We start from the raw sequence: 17,888 nt of genomic DNA on the forward strand, positions 1-17,888 counted from the left end.
TTAACTTTTTTATTTTCTTTAGCCCAACTGTTTTTAATATTCTTTTTTGTTTCTGCATTTTTTATTTTATTTTATTTATTTTTAATTTTTTTCCTACGTGCTTTGATTCTGTTTTATTTTCCTATATTTTAATCATGTAAAGCACTTTGCATTGTCTTTGTACTGAATTGTGCTATACAAATAAATTAACCTTGCCTTGCCTTTTAGTTTTCAGACAGAGCCCTGTTCTTAAGATTAAAGGCGTTACAGAAAACCATTTTCCCAAAAATACGAACTATCTGTTCAGCTAAAACAACTTATTTTGTCTCTATATTTATAATCCATTACTAGATTTTAAAAGCAGGGTGATTTTTTTTTTTATATATATCTTTTAAAATGTCTTCTTACTTTACACCTTCCTTTCTATTTTCCAGGTACTCGTCTCCCAGAGAAGGGTCCCACCACAGGCAGCATCATCGGTGGCATCATTGGGGTCATTCTGGTCATAGCCATCATTGGAACAGCCATAGCCATGTACCGCAAACACAAAAACAACAAACTCAACGGAGAGTGAGTATCTGACGGACTGAGCGTGGGCGACTCGGTTTCACCTTACTCCTTTTTTTTATGTCTGTTCTTTGTAAATCTGTTCCCCTCAGATGGCATGGCATATAGCGTGCCTCACATTTCTGTGACTCACTAAACATGACAGCTGGGTGTTTTTTGTTTCAGAGGTCCTCCCAAGTACAAGCCCCCTCCTCCCAAGAAGAACAACAATTCTGCCACCAGGGTGAGGCACTATCGAAAAATGCTTGCAAAGCCAGACACCATCAGACACTGTTGCAGGGGTGTCAGCTAAAAAGACAAAAACATCTTAATGTGAATTGACTTAAGTTTTTGAGGTGTAATGGATAATGTGTTTTGTGTACATTTGCAGTCAGTGACGTCGAATAACGCCAATGTTGCAGAGACCAGACCTATGCATTACTCCACCCAAAGCCCAGAGCCCGTTACGGTGAGAGCATCTTCTGCTTCTTAATGAACACAACTTTAATTCTAACATCACTGGATAACCTTTGAGTTATTTCTAACACACAGAGATGCCTCGTGTGGGCTTCTATTAAATATTAATGACATTATCCAAGGCTTCTACAAAGCATGATTTATTTAGCAAATTTTTTTAGCTTGCTGCCCTTTAGCAGGGAGGTGACTTTGGGATCAACTGTGAACCAATGTACAATATTTTATTAAATGGGGAAGAAAGTTTTGATATCACAAATGGCTGAATTAGTTATACTAAAATCTTAGTAAATAGCGCCACCAAGAGGTAAACAGGGTATGATAGTGGCCACCCTATGAATCAGTGGATGAGCTTAAATTACTTGTGTATTTGAGTACTATTTTCTCCTTTTTTTTCTAGTTTTAAGTTTCCCACTTTTAAAAGTTTTGTACACGACCCCTGTATGGGCATCCTATTAAAGGATTTTTAAGCTCTGACTTGCTGTTACTGAATGAGCATTTTACTTTTTCTGTTTTAAAAAAAGAGAATAAATGACATGGTTCAAATTTAAAGACCTGTTTTTTTCTCTGCATCTGTAGAAATATACATATAGAGTAAAAATGTGGGTCATGTGACGGTGGGATGGTGGCATGCACAGAGGCTTTCCAAACAAAATTTCTTGGAAAAGTTGTTTAAATTCATAAACTTCCACAGTTTAGTTTCAAGACCACTGAAGTACCCACTATAATACATATTTTGATTGAATTGATATGATTTTTTTTCTTTCAAAAACTAAAGAGTAAGAGTACATAATGATTTCTTCACATTATTCACATTTTTTATGTTTTCTTGGATTTTTATTATTTGAAGCACAGATAATGTAAAAATAAACAAATACTTGAAATCATTTAGATTGTGGGCTCTGAATCTATAATCTGTGAAATTTGACTTTTTGAAATTGAATATGGAAATTAACTACCGTAGGTTTTACTTGATATTCAAATGTTTGGTAATTTTTCTGTATTAATACATTTCACTAAAAAGAGTTGGATTATATTTCACTCATGGCTTTACAATACATAATATAGATCCCTAACCTTCTGTTTTTGTAAAAACAATATAAAAATTGCCTGATAATTAACAACTATGTCCACATTTAGAATCTGAGTTTTTCTGTATTATAAAATTAAGCATCCATTTAATTAAATTACATTGTATGCATCAGTAGCCTTCTTGTCGTGTAAAACCACTGACCCACAGTTCCAAGAAGCTCTGAATTGAAGTCATTGCTCCAAAGAACAGAAACCGTCGAACCTGTCTGGCTTATTTCATTTTTTCAAATATGATAATGAAATTACTTGGTCATCCATTATACACATGACAAAATTCCTCTTCTGCTTTTAACCCATCTATAAGTGATCAGGAGCGATCTAAGGGCAAAGGGTCTTGATTGTGTACCCAGACTTGCAGTCTGTGGGCATTAAGTTGGGTACTTTCAGCTTTCTTCATCCCTTCAGGGTTTCTGGTACCAAGACTTTCTGCAGGTCTTTTGCAGTTGTTAAAGGGTGGGGGACCACTTCCATTCCCAGGGATCTAGTAGTAACCAAGCTATGCTTCATGTGTGTTTAGAAGCACTCCTAATCTTTATAATCTTGAGGTTTGAGTCATTTGATGCACAACATATTTTTTTTCCATTCATTATAAGATGTGGTTGTTGTTTTCTTTTTTATTTTTTTATTTTTCATTTGCTTACATTACCTTTGTCATTGGCAGGACCTCGATGGGTACCTGGAAGATGACGTTGATGGGGATCTTGGAGCACACGATGGAGAGCATTACTTCTCTTCTGCCCCTTCAGGTTGGGATGACCCTGTGAACCATGATGTCCCGCCTCCTTACATGCGTACAGACAGTGGCCCCCAGGACTATAACGGGGGCTCTTACATCGGTCGTGGAGAGAGCTTTGTGTCGTCTGCCATGATCGTCTAAGAATCATAAAACTATTGGATGTTTAAAAGGATGATTGGACGCATTTCTGTTTGTGAAAAAAACATGATTTAACTCTTTTTGAGAGTCATATTTTTGGGAATGTGAATATTTTCCGCCATGTTGTCAGCAGTCTGTATTGTGTGTATATATTTGGAGGTGTTGCTTGTTTATGGTGAGCCTGATGCAAACTGTAGTGTACATCTAAGAATGTAAAATACCTGGATATTTGATATTCCAGCATACTTGAACATTTCCAATCTATGTTCAGGTTATCACACTTCTTGTATAAGCCTTTTTATCAGGGAGATGTTTCAGAATATTAAATATTCCTACCTGCTGTGGTTATAGATGTAACTTGGTTAGCAGAAGCCCAATAAATCCTGGTAGCTGCATCTGTTGCTTCTCAGGCCCAGCTGGCATGAAGTCGGTGTGAACCAGGCATCATGTGGAGAAGCCATTAGCTGCAGTTAATCAGGCAATGCCAAGACGAGAGCCACAGACCGTGACGACATTAGGTTTTTAAACTGCTGTCTTATCATGTTTTAACACATTTTCTTGCAGATTTTTTTTCTTTTTCTTGTAGGCTTTTAGATTAAGATGGTCAGACAGCCTTAAAGGAATGTTTTTTGCTTTTGTTTTTTATGCAACAGTCTTTTTACATCCTTCTGTCCGTCCTTAAAGCCATAGAATGAAAAACACTGTTGCTAAATGCATTACCACATGTAAACACTGAAAAACATTTGTATATATATATTTTTTTTATCACTATCTACTTTGTGTGTTCAGTTGAATTTTTTCAAATTTGGATTAAAACCACAAATATGTTGCAAGAAATCTCTAATGAAGGAATGGAGGAGTAGGGATTTTTTTAAGAGGTCAAGGGGTTGACACCAAATGTAATGTGTTAAATATTTTTAACTTATCATCCTTTTTTTGAATTTAATTGAATTTCTTTGCTTGTATGTGCTGGTGCCACAAGGGATTTTCGTATTTTATTTTTTATCTATAACAGGTGATTTTAATGCTTGAAAGCTACTGCTTTAATTCATATTTTACATGCAAATTTATTTTTGAAATTTACTGTTATTGATTCAATAAAAACAAAATTTAAGGTAGCCCAAATAATTTTTCAGCTTTTTGTGTTCATTGCAGCATGACTTGTCACGCCCACGCTTTTTTTGTTTCACGTCTTCGCCACGTGAGGGCAGTATTTACTGAGTGAGGGACACTGCTGAAGAGTCTAGCCATGCTTGTAACCTGCTAATGACTGACACAGAAAACACCCATCTTAGAAGTGTGCTGTTGCTGTTTTGAGTGTCGTTTTGTGCCATTGATCAGGAAATAAAGGAATATGGTGCATGGCGAGGCTACAGTTCACATGCTGCATTAGTACTGCAGTGGCTCAAATTATATGTTGGCGTACTCTTATTCTGGTGCTTTCCTTTATCTTGTCTGACTCATCACTTTCTATCTTTAGCTTCTTTTCCTTTAGTATACCACCCCCACTCCAACACTAGAAAAGGTTTTTTCTGTTTTTCAGATCAAGGTGATCCAGTTTACTCACTTTAACCACACCAAACAATCGCTACAGATGCAGAATTTAGGGATTATGCAGATATCTCTCTAACACCAGTGACTTGTGTGTGTATGTTCTCAGCTCGATGTGTTGCAGCTTATCAGTATTAATTGGTACGGTGTGCTTCTTTGTCCTGAATGAGCCTGGGCCTGCAGATTAGCCCGAGCTGCTGCTGCTGCAAATGAAGGCTAGCTACACACCATGACTCTGCAGTCTGCTACCCCTCTGCCTGCATTCTGGTCACACATGAACAAAAACGCTTCTCCGAAGTACTGAATGCCTAATAGGTCGATTGCTGACATAATGTCTCCTGGAGCTGAAGGCCATTGAGGCTTCCTATTCATTTTCTATGCATGGATGAATAAGGAAACGAAAAGATGGGGAGAGGGAAATATTTCTACTTGTAAGACCTTAATCCCTGTCCAAATATCAAAAGTTGTAATTCCTTTCCACACTTTTTTTTTTGCTTTATTTCTTTGGTCCTTCTTTCTATCTTACAATATTGCCTCTCCTTTGCTCCTTACCCCCTTCAGTCCTTTAATGCATTATTATGTCCTAATGTCCTTCCTTCAGTTCTCTGTAAACTTGTCTGCAGATGTTTTACTTTTTGTCCTCATGTCTTTACTTTCTTATCTTACCTTGCCCTTCATTCTTACCTCTTTTTTTCCTGTTGTATTTTTCACTTTCTTTCTGATCTCCACTTCCTTTTTTTCTTTCATTACTCCTCTTATATTCCTTTCTGTGTCATTCCATCCCTGTTTTCTCTGACTCCCTTACATGTTCTAGTTTGTTCACTTTTCTTCCTTCTGTACTTGCTTTCTTCTATAATGTCCTTCTCTCTTATGTTATTTCCTTAGAGCTAGTGTCACTAGAGTCCTTCAAAGAGGAAATGGAAGACATGAAGCTAAGGTATCAGGTTTTATATGTACAGTATTGCTTCTCTAAGATCAATGCTAATGTCTCTCCTTGGTGTTGCTCTTGTTCAAAGCTGATTTTCAATTTCTGAAAAATGCCTATGTGAAAAAACAGAATATATATTTCTTTTTAGACACACTATGGAGATGATAAATAAAATCCACCAACACTGATTACCTTAAGAACTAATTTAATAAGAATATAGGCTGACCTGTGATCTGAGGCCTATAGATCCAGCTATTTCACAAGGGCTTCAAAGGTTTTTTTGGAAAATATTGATAAACTCTAGAAATCATTATGGAGGAATGTTACAACGTGTGAAGTAAGGTTTTTTTTTAAGTTTAATTTTAAAAAAAGACTCAAAAGTAGACCCGGGGCTTTTGGAAAAACATTCCTCCGCCACTGGAGCAGTGGTCATGCATGCCTGAGGTCAAATTTTCATCAATGATTTGTTATACTTGACATCAATAAATTGTCTTAAAACCTAAAAAGTGTTTTTCTCTTTTCTGCTGCACTCTGAGAACTCTCCAATGTGGATTAAAGAACCAGGTTAAAACAACTTGCTAACTATTAGCCTTTCAATCCACAACTCTGGCCTTTACAGTGGGCCACAAAGTCAGATTTATATTTTGCCTCAGGTCACGAAACAACCTCAGCAAACAGATGATGCTCTGGTCAAATGAGACCATCTTACTCTTTGACTCACATGCAATATGTCATGTGGGGCCAAAACTAACATTATACTAAGCAAACCAATCCTCTTTTATGGAAACATTTTGAAAGCAGAGGCATCATTTTTGGGAAAGTTTTTTTTCAGTAATGACAAGGAAACTGGTCACAGTTGGTGGAAAGATGGACTAGCCAGAAATGGTGAGAAAACCTGGAGAATAAATCTGTAATAGATGAGACTGGTACAAGGGTCTTCTTCCGATCTGAACATAGAAGGGTTGATTCCAGTTTCCACAAGTCAATGCACCCTTGCGCTCAGTTCTTCCCCCTGAGCTGCACATTAGTCTGTGAATATTTGGGCATTTGAGAGACTGATAAAATGAATGTAGCTGTAATGTAAAGTGCTGAGAGTGGTCAGATGACTAGTAAAGCACTTTATATAAACTCAGTCCCTTTATGCTTCATATCCTCAATCCAAAACCATTTGTGGTTTTTCTATTACAAAGTCGATACTTTCTGAAAAGTGTGTTTGCAACTAAATTAGAACTACGGTAACGGATCTCTATGCTTTTTGCACACTGGCTGCAGTGTTTTCATTTCCCATGACTGTCAAAGAATTCAGAGGCTTTTATATGTAACCGAAGGGAACGTTTTTCTGAGAACGCTCAAGGCATATACACCGTTACTAATAGAACTGTTCTGAGTATTTGCCCCATTACAGGATTAGTGGACCTTGTGAATTGGCAGCCAGGTAGCCAAGAGTGAGGAATAAGGCAGAGAATAAAGCTCTCATCCCTTCAGCGCTGCTAAGCCGGTTAAAAATAGAGGTAGAAGAGAAGGGATTGAGAGAATCAGGGTGGACAGAAAAGTTGTGGGAAGGAGCAAATGACTGAGTTGACTCGCAGCAAAGTAGTTGATCAGGCGTTTAGTGAGTGACCTTGTCTACAAGGGAAACAAATGTGTGGCAGCTTGAGACTTTAGCGATCCCTAGTGCTCATGTTTAAGCCACCAGTAACTTGACCTGATGCACAGACTCGTCATGTGTATGACAATGATGAGCCTGTTTGGCTGCATGCTGATGGCTTGGTTGGTGAGTAAAGACCAGATTGATTACAGGCCTGGAAGGAATTAGAGTATATATACATAGATTAAAAGGAGTGCTTGAAAGATGTGGTTCTGAACATTAATTAATAAAAAAAAAAAAATGAAATGACCCCATCTGGTTATTCTGCTTGTACTAGTTTTTAATCTTACTCTTCATAATCTAAAAGCCCTTTTAAATGCCTTGTTTCCCTCCCGTTTTTCCTTCTATTCCTGTAAACATCAGGCCAGGAGGACAGGCTGGGTAAAAGAGCAAGAAGACGAAGGAGGCACAAACGCTGGCACTGTGGTGAGTGTCGCTGTGAAGCTGCGAGCGCAGACATGAAGGCATTCTGGTCTGGAAGGGCACAGCTGATGGTGCAACTGGATGAGGGCTGTGAAACAGGAAGACAGAGAAGCTTCCGGGGATTAAAGGGGAGTGTAAGGTGGAGGGCAGAGAAGGCCAGTGGACAGCTGGAGGAGGCTTTGATCACATCAGATCTGCTGAAATTTGGGCCAATTGTTTCTCTGCATTTGGAACCACTAAATCAGTCAGATAAATACTGCTTTATGAGTCTCAGATCTATCTAGAGCATGTGTAAACTAATAATAGGTTGTGTGCTTATATAAAGGTTATTGAGTTTATATTTAGAAAATATGCATTACGATGTTTAAGAGAGTAAAGCAGGTCTAAAAATATCAGTGAGTGGAATGTGGGTGTTACAATGTTGAGAGACCAAATTATCTGCTTGGCGCTTGTTGCTGTTTCACACATCACAGCAGACAACTGCCCACTGAATGTGGCAACCTTAGCTGTTACAATCCAATCCTTCTCGTTGGCTGCATTTACAAAAAAGAAAATAAAAATCTATTGCAGCTGTAAATGGATCAATTTACAGAACACACATCCTTTTGATTTAGCAACAGTGAATTATAGAAATGTACATACACTTCCTTCTGTAAATTATACAGTGAGAGGGGTTGCCTCATATACAGAAGCTGACAGCCATCTGGGGTTTGATTCCAAACATTTTGATCTAATCTGAAAAAATGACATTCTTTCAAATGGCTTGTGTTAAAAAGCTGCTGTAATGTCTCACATCTTTCTTCCTTTAACTGTTTTAATCACGGCCTCATTAGTGTTGTCCATGACCAATAGTTGCCTAGTTACCAGATTGTCCTGCCTTAGCTGCCCATATGTGCAGCTTCTCCAGAGCCTTCATTGGGATCTCTGATGCTTCAGTCAGTAGCTGGGCTGTTCTAATCGTACATATATTAGCAGGCAGGTGTGTTCACAGACATTTTTAGAGGTAAGTATATAAGCAATAAAAAGGACACCATAACCAAATTACTTTTTAAAATAATAAAACAAAAACACTTTATACATTTCTGCTTGTTTTGACTGTCCTTCGTTGGCATAAAAGAAATATATCAGTATGTACTGTACATAATTACAAATAATTACTAACTGAATCTAGATAAAGCTGAGAACACAGCATAGATTATTTTGTTGTTTTCTAACAGAGTAGAAGCATCATCTGACTGTCAAAATTAATAAAAGACATACATTTCATTTCAAATCAGAACCCTGCTTTCAGAAGTTCATGTTTACAATGGGTCTACTTAAATCAAATCAGCAGCTAAGTGAAACTTATATTTCTCATTGTTGTGCCACTCTATATTATAGATCCTCCTATCTAGCCACCTAGAAGTCGTTTTAATCTGATGTAATTTTAATTAATAATAGGGATATGCCGATATTTTAAAACTCATGTAGCCGATAACCGATATCGATACCGATGTTAAAGCTGGACAAAAATAAGTAGTCATTGAAAATAGCAGTTTTGTTATCCATTTCTGACACAATAATATACTCAAATATATTTTCATATGCTGATATCAAATTGATTTTTAAAAACGCGGTATCAATCTATTTTACTTTCAAAATCTCGTGAAATTTCATCGTTCTGTTACAAACTCTTGTGATATTTTGCAAATTCTTGTGAGATTGTGTTAGTGAAATAGATCAATACCGCTTCAATATATCAACATATAAAAATATGGCAAAATTTCGTGAATTTTCGGGGGATTTCGTAGCATAACGATGACATATAGCAATATTTCATTAGTAAAAGAGATTGATATGGTGTTTTTAAATGGCAATATATCAGCATATGAAGATTGTGAGGGACCCAACTTAAATAAGGACAAAAGGTGTTCAAAATTTGAAAAGGTTCTTCCATTTAATTGTGTGAAAAGGGTTAACAAAGGCTCAAAAGCAATACAAAATAACTTAAATACAGAATCTGGGCCCAACTTAACTGAGGTCAACTGAGGATCCAACTCAAACAAAAAACTGACCTTCAAACAAAGAACTAAAGGCTGCTTAAAAAGGGATGGAGTAACCCAAGTCGACAAAATGAGGGAGGCACAACATAACAAAAGAACCAATAAATACAAAATTAACCATTCTATGAAACAAATAAAGCAAAACTAACTTACTTAACAGAAACAATAAATGAGTATTTAAGTGACAAACTAATTGAAAACTTCTTGAAACAAGTCTCCCCCATCAGTCTTTCAATGATGGTACGCTCCACATTTCCTTCTCCAGCTGGTTTGTATCAGCAGCACCTCAAACAAAAGAACAAGTGGAACTAATATGCTGTCAACTGTTGTTGTTTTATAATACTCTAATGATAATATCCTTCACTGTAGGATTTTTAAAGAACTTATTTGTAAATGGTGGTGGAAAATACGTTTCTGGTCAATAACAAAACTTCAACTCAAAACTTTGCAGCATAACCTTTGTTGGCAATGACAGAGGTCAAACGTTTCCTGTAAGTCCTCACGTTTGTACTTTCTGTAGATGGTGTATTGGCCCATTCCTTCATACAGATCTCTTCCAAAGCTGGGATTTCTTGGGGCTGTTGTTGGGCAACACAGACTTTCAACTCCATCCATTTGTTTTCTGTGAGTTGAAGTCTGAAAACTGGCGAGGCCAGAAATTTGTTTCAGGACTAGCTCTTTAATTGAATGAGTGTTGTGTTTGTTAGGGTTACACTCAGTATTCTGATCTCACTGATAGGAAATTTTGGCTCATGATACGTTCTTCCCTTTACATGAATTGGTTGTCCTGTTCATTTTGCAGAAAAACAGCCCCTCCAACACCATGCTTCACAGTAGGCTGGTTGTTCTTGGGAATAAACTCTTCATTCTTCTTCTTCTTCTGAAAAGGGACAAAAAACTCTATTTCATTTTCTTCACATAATATCCTCCCACCCCTTATCTGGATCATCAGTATGCTCTCTGGCAATAGTGGAAAGTAACAAACTACATTTACTTAATTACTGTACTTAGGTATATTTTAGAATATCTTTACTTGCATGCATGCATTTTGCGTCATGCTTATCCCGAGCGGGGTCGCTGGTGCATATCTCCAGCCGTCCAGGGGCAAGAGGCGGGGTACACCCTGGACAGGTTGCCAGTCCATCGCAGAGCAACATAGAGACAATCAGGACAAACAACCATTCACACACACACCTAAGGAGAATTTACCTAACAGTCATGTTTTTGGACTGTGGGAGGAAGCCGGAGTAACATGCAGAGAACCCACACATGCAAACTCCATGCAGAAAGACCCGGGAATCAAACCCAGACCTTCTTGCCGCATGGCAGCAATACCCACTGCCCCACTGAGCAGCCCAATATCTTTACTTGAGTAATTTTTTGGGGGGGTACTTATAACTTTCACTCCACTACATTTCGAGGATGCTGCTAGCTACGTGTTCCTTTTGGCTCAGCTTTTTAATCTATTTTTTTATGTTGTCTTGCATAGTTAAAATGTACATATACATTTTTTCATAGTTGCTTCTTAAGCATTAGGCAGACAAATTTTTTTCTCTTAGTTCATTTGAGTCTGCATTTGAATTCTAAAGAAAAAACAGAAGATTCAGTTAGAGCTAAAAGCTCATATTGATGTGTGTAGCCCCAGAATGATTTACTTCCTGATTGTCATGTCGAAGTAATTCTGTTGCAGAATCTAACTTGATATCATTCTCAGTAGCTTATAAGAATAAATTCCACAGAGTTCTGTTCTGAGCTACGTTCTAAGCTTTATTAACTTTAATTATAATCTTTCTATATTCTCCTATATTTTCCTGCTGCATTTAATCAGTAAAACAGCGAATCTAAAAAGGGATCAGAATTATTCCACACAATTGTTTTAGATGTACACATTTCTGGCTACAATATTTTCTCAACTAGAAAGAAGGTAAAAATGGAAGTTTTGATTTATAAGATGAATACATTCATTGTGCATTTTGTTGAAATACTTCAATCGATTCTTGCATTCTTCTTTTGTTTAATACTGTTTAACTGTCATGTTTTACTGAATTTAAAGCACTTTGGTCAACTTCTAAAAAATTTTTCTATATTTATAAATTTACACGACATTTTCAGAAAAAAAATCCTGAAAATAATATCTTAGCTTTAAATAAAGCAGAGCTTTTACTTCAGACATCTCAGCTAAACAGAGGGTGCTCAAGTATCTTAAATAGAATAGAAATCCCTTTATTGTCCCATAATGGGAAAATTCTGTTGCAAAAGGATTATTAAAAAAAACGGTCACACAAATGTAGACCTTAGGAAAATGTATAAGAATAACATAATAGTAAAGAAATAAAATACTTCACTGTTAAAATAGCTTCTGATTACAACTTTTTCCAACTCCTCTTTATTGGAGACAAAATTTTATTAATTAGAATCACAGCAAATTATTTCAGTTTTAGCCCTTCTAAATGTCATCAGGTAACTTGGCTACATGTTCATACTCTATCATCCCGAATCCCAAAGACATTTTGAAAAAAACAGAAATTGTAAATCTGAAATTATTTAGTTTCTCCCCCAAGATTACATCTTTTAAACATACTATAATCTTAAACTTTCTGACTGGTGTTATCAACGCTGCGAAATGAAGTTGTGCCAGACTTTGTTCATTTAGAATAATGACTTATGTTATTCTTCATCAATATATAAGAATTTTCTAACCCATTGAGCAAATGTTTGGATCACAATTGGAAGCTTAAAAACCAGATATCAACCTTAGGAACATTAGTCAGCTGAGGGTTATGCCGTTTTTTGATTTGAACTTTTCTTGCCTCTTGAGCTGCTCCCCAGCAGTTTCCATCCTGACCTGCATCCATCACCTCAGGTCATTTGAAAGGCTTCTATTCAAGTATATAAGTGGCTCTAGCGACACAGGCAAAAATATCTATTAGGTAGAGACATGTAAGAAACATGGCAACCAATAAATTCATTAAGCAGCACAAGTAGACTTGAGCTAGTTTAGGTTTTAAATATGATCGTTATCCTGATTACCATCTGGTGTAGCTTCAGCATTCACATTACATCCATCATATATAGTGAACAATTACAGTCTTATTTTGGCTCAAACACATGCTGCTGAATAATAATTTTTCATATTTTTCATATTTCATAAGATATTTTTAGTTAAAGAGGTATTACCGAGTTTTCTACTGATACCGCAGCTGTAGCCAAACCATAGAACTGCAGCACTCTTCTTCTCATTGTCGTACATTACACTTGTACTGTAGTTTTTTGTTGTTTTCTTTTTTTTTTGTTCGCCTAACATGGAGTTGCCATTGGTGTTTGAGTTGACCTGCATCCCAGTCGCTTTTGAATATCCACAAATTCCATCTTGGATATAATACTTTGATTGTTTGCTAGGTTGGACGTCACATCCTCTGAACAGCACAGGAACTTCCAACCTGAAGCACATTCAAGGAAATAGGCCGCAGGCTTATATATGCATGTACGCTGAACTACGGAGGTGTCAGTGTGTTCATCAAATAATGTTTTAGTCTTAAAGGATCAATTAAAAAGACTATTCAAAAAATTTTATTTGAAGTACATTTATTTTAATTCCTGGTACCGGTAATCCTATGCCTATTTCTCAGAATTGTACAACTTTTAGAGAGAAAACACAACTTTTGCTATTTACGTGTAAAAATGTTAACATTCCTCTGTGGTGAATTATGTCAATCAACTATAACCTCAATGAAATAGTTTGTGGGCCTTAGCGATCCTTTGGCATTCACTGCTTGCAAATGCTTATTCATTTATTCACATGTTAATTTAACTGAACAGATGATTAAAAACTTATTTTTTAGTGACTCAGTTCACTAAAGGAAAGACATTATATAGATCAGTAGTACAAAGACAGTGTTTTTCCTAGCTGTTATTTCTGTTAATTGAAATGCTTTTCGGATTACATGTGATGAAAATATATTAAATCAGACCAATAAAAACATTTTATATAGAAGCATTGTCTTAATTAAAACTATGTCTAATACATATTTAAATTTCTTTTTATCCAGACTTCACTGGAATGCAGAATTTATTTAAATATACCATTTATTCATGCCATCATTTAATTAATGTTTTCTTTACAGTTGAATAAGTTTGAAATAGTTGACTAATAACTGGATCTGCAAATGTTGTTGGATCATTTAGATCTTCAGCTCTTAGAGCTGAAAACTTACTGGAGAGATACTGTTGAAGTATAATTCAGAATAAAAAGATCCCATTCACTCCTCCTGGAAAGGTAAATAGCAGCTGTGTTCATGTGTGTCCAATTTTGTGAGCTTACTTGTGCTACATTTAGTCACGATGCTGACTGGTTTTTAATATTTAACGCCTTCAGCTCAGGTTGGATTTTCTGACTCTTCTTTTTGCTGTTAATCATTAGAGCAGAAGGGATGTCAAACGTAGCCTTTTAATATCTTGTCAAGTGTTCCTAACTTTCCCAGAAAATGAAGTTATCCAAAATCAAAACAATTTCCTTCATTATTAACAGCGGGGAGCAGGTTGCAATGACAGAATAACAACCTTCTTTTTGAGTGTTTCGCAACCAGACACAGACAGGCAGCTTTGAAATCAAATGTTCTTCAGCTGACTATTGATCTACACTGTCATACCTCATGTTCTCCAATCAATCTGTCATTCTTATGCTTTAAGTGGTTGTCAACTAATTTAAAGGACATTTACTTCAAAATCAGCAACATAAGATGCCTTTAATCCACTTAAATTATGCACCTCCCTCTTCTTTTTTTTTTTTTAAATCCATCTGTTTCTGGCTTCTAATGCAGACAGCAGGACAGGGCACAAAGAGGCAGGTGCTTGGTCTTTTCACCATGATAAAGATGTGCTCCACCTGAGCAGAAAGTAGAGAAGTAGAGACATTGTATTCAGGAATAACATCTACACCGCAGAAATACGTAAATTAAAAAAATCCTCTTCAGTCTGCAGAATTTAATTTCAAGGACCCCTGGTGGATATTAAGAAAGCCAAGAGAATATTGGCGAGAAATGCTGGTATATTAGAGAAAGAATACAGTTCTAAATGTCAGAAAACAACATCATAGCTAGATGTTTTCAAATTGTGGATGATTCAGCATCCTCCTGTGGGTTGTATTCCATTGTTTTGCTAATCATTTAAAACAATCTTTTCTAGAACCAGGTAAATAGTGAAAAACACTGTCATGACTACAACAGAGTCAGTTCCAGGTACTGTCATCTGCAGCACCTTCATAGGGTCTTAGCGGCCTCAAAGACTTGTAATACTGTAACATTTCAGTCACAAGGCGTCATATTCAGCATGTCTGTGGGCAGGACACGTCATCTGCATCACCTACTGATGGTGGCGCCTCTGTACAGCAGCCTTTCCTCTCTCATTGTGCCCCAAGATAGCTGCAGCTGCAATGTTCGCTAACATCATCATTGTGTAAATGCATGCGTAAATGGGTGAATGACTGATTGTTTATGTCCCCTGACTCAAGACACAAAATAAAGTATGCAGTTTACCATTTCTGGACACCCTCATTTCCTGCATAAAGCCTCACCCTGGGCTGCCATATCCAAGAATGGTCCTGAGCCCCCTGCTGTTCACCCTGATGACACATGACTGCGTCCCCAGGTTAACCACTATTCACATCGTGAAGTTCACTGACGACACTACGACCGTAATGTATAGAATATATACATTACTACAGAGGACTACATAGAGGAGGTGGAGCAGCTGGTGGACTGGAGCAGACACAAAAACCTGATCCTGAATGTGGAGAAAACGAAGGAGATCATCATTGACTTCAGGAAAAATCAACCTAACCATGCTCCACTCCTCATCAACAGCTCAGCTGTAGAGGTGGTCAGCAGCACCAAATTCCTGGGGGTGCACATCACAGATAACCTCACCTGGACTGTAATCACCACCTCACTGGTCAAAAGGGCAATAAAGCGCTTGTACTTCCTGCAGAGGATGAAGAGAAGCCACCTGCCCCCCCCATCCTCACGATCTTCTACAGAAGCACCATAGATGTCTCACTATATGCTTTGGCTGCAGCACCACAGACTGGAAAAAGGTGAGGAATGGTGGGAAGAGACTTTGCAGCATTCAATGCAGGTCCAACAGATTCCAAACACAGCTTCTTCCCCACCGCCATCAGAGAGCTGAACGCTGAAAAAAACTCTAAATCATATCATAGTCTCTGCATCAAACTGACAATATAAATGCGTTTTTTTGCACCATGTTTTTTCTCCCAATTTTTACGGTATATTTGATCACTGCTGCACTTTCAGAACATGGAAATATGATGAGAGCTGTACAAAACGAAATTTTGTTTTGTATAAACCGTGTATACAAAATGACCATAAACTTAGTCTAAGTCTAAGTACAGGCAGCACATTCTGCTGGAGAAGAACATATCTGGCATGTTGTTGCTGCTACTGATAAATCTTAGTCAGAACTAAATTATTTTCACATCTCTGTGGTGAGTAACTGACCCTGCAATTTTAATCCAATATGACTGTTAGATCAAAATCACCCAAAGACAATGTTTGTTACTGTCCAGCATACATGTAAATATAAATAAAGGTAAGATTGAACTTGTTATTGCTGGGGTAAATCTAGGAAAGTTGAATTTGAAGAAAATATTACTTTTTGTTTGACTTTAAACTCGGTTTCCGGTCACCATGATCCGAAGGCAACAGGAGGGTTAATTGGATGTCTTAAATCATTTTCTGTAATTCATTTAACCTATTTTTAACTAAATTGGATGTTTACATGCTAAACATTACGTTTTTTCCTTGCATCCCCACAAAATAAAACAGCTGGATGAACTTCTGCCAACAACTCTAGATTTTTGCCAGAGGTTGTTAAGCTACTCAAGTTAATGAGTTGTGTTTTCTGTGGTCTGCATACAAGTCTCCACAGGTTAGCCTGCCAGGTCACTTTGATCAACCCTGCAGCTGTACCCATGGTTCTCATGGAAACAGCTTTGCAGCTCTTAAATAAGTCAGTTGAATCCACAAATACGCTTGACAGCTGTCAAAAAGAACATTGGCTTTATTCAAGCATTCATTTAATCCAGCTCATTAAATATGGCTGCACATGTAACAGCTTGTCTCTAGTCCGACCATTCTGCTAATGATGTGACTTCCCTTTGGTTTTTAGTTGTAACGCAGCAGTTTAAATGGAGACATGACATTGCTTTGGGATAAGCCAAGAAATGATAGTCTGCCTCAGTTGTTTCTGCTTCAGTTTTACAAGCTGCATGTTTTTGGCATCCATAACCTTGGGAGATATCCTTTCTTTTAGCATCACAGAACGCCTCAGAGGACAAGGAATCAACCAAAAGGCTGTCAGGGTCACAACCGTTTGGGGACACGTTCCCTCCATTTCTCCTCGCCTCATTACTCCATCTGTTCATGAAGCAGCATAGACACATATTTACTCAAGATGTTCCAAATAAAAATACACATGAATGCAATTTAAATCTGATTTTCTCCCAAAACACAAGAGTAGGAAGGAAGGGAAAACAAATACTCTGCATAAAAACAAAATATCCAGCATACTTTTTACTCTGTAAATAGATGCTTTTCTATTTACCTTTTAAATTGAATTGTTTAAATCTAATGTCTAATTCTAGATGTATGGAAATGTCATAAGAGCTGTACAAAACAAAATTTCATTTTGTATAAACTCTGTGTATACAAAAGGACAATAAAGTTTGTCTAAGTCTATGTATGCATAAGTATGTGGCATATTACATTACTTTACATAAATAAAATAATTGAGAATGTGAATAACTATACTATACTATACTATAACCATATATTCTATACATTACAAACCAAAAAGTATACAAAAAGAAATGATAAACTGAAGAATATTAAACACATTTCCTGATCATTGAAAACATGTAAAAGATAAAGAATGATTCTTCTAATAAATACATGCATATATATATATATATATATGTGTGTGTGTGTGTGTGTGTACATACATAATTTATTTGCCTATTTCTAAAGCCATTCTCCTTTTTTTTCAACGGAGTTCAGATTCTTACTTGACTCAAAGAAACAGAAAGTCGTATTCATGAGGAAGGCTGAATGACACAAAAAACACAACACAGTCTTCTGTAAAATTGTGCACACCTCAGACTATTTCATGAAAGTGTTTTTTATTAGTAATTTATGTTAAAGGAGTCAGGAGTCAGATGCATTTTGCCTTTTTTGTCATCACTCATAATATAGTACATACAATTTAAATCCAGCGAGCTTATCAGCTTATTATTAGTGCATGCCAAAGAAAATACATTTA

General features: G+C 36.7%; 1 protein-coding gene and 1 long non-coding RNA gene across 2 annotated transcripts in view; both read left to right on the forward strand.

Annotated features, from left to right (window-relative positions):
* The window catches only part of pvrl2 (poliovirus receptor-related 2 (herpesvirus entry mediator B)), a 117,399-nt gene extending 113,316 nt beyond the window's left edge, over positions 1-4,083 (forward strand). The window contains exons 7-10 of the mRNA XM_015370769.1: positions 414-549; positions 712-769; positions 917-994; positions 2,753-4,083. Coding sequence (XP_015226255.1) covers positions 414-549; positions 712-769; positions 917-994; positions 2,753-2,968 — 488 coding nt within the window. The 3' untranslated portion in view covers positions 2,969-4,083. The remainder of the gene's footprint in view (positions 1-413; positions 550-711; positions 770-916; positions 995-2,752) is intronic.
* Positions 4,084-7,094: 3,011 nt separating this feature from the next.
* The window catches only part of LOC107082215, a 19,099-nt gene continuing 8,305 nt past the window's right edge, over positions 7,095-17,888 (forward strand). The window contains exons 1-2 of the long non-coding RNA XR_001481126.1: positions 7,095-7,218; positions 7,456-7,518. This is a non-coding gene — a long non-coding RNA (uncharacterized LOC107082215). The remainder of the gene's footprint in view (positions 7,219-7,455; positions 7,519-17,888) is intronic.

The sequence above is a fragment of the Cyprinodon variegatus genome, unplaced genomic scaffold, assembly GCF_000732505.1.
Source record: "Cyprinodon variegatus isolate N-32 unplaced genomic scaffold, C_variegatus-1.0 Scaffold48, whole genome shotgun sequence".
NCBI classification, from domain to species: domain Eukaryota; kingdom Metazoa; phylum Chordata; class Actinopteri; order Cyprinodontiformes; family Cyprinodontidae; genus Cyprinodon; species Cyprinodon variegatus.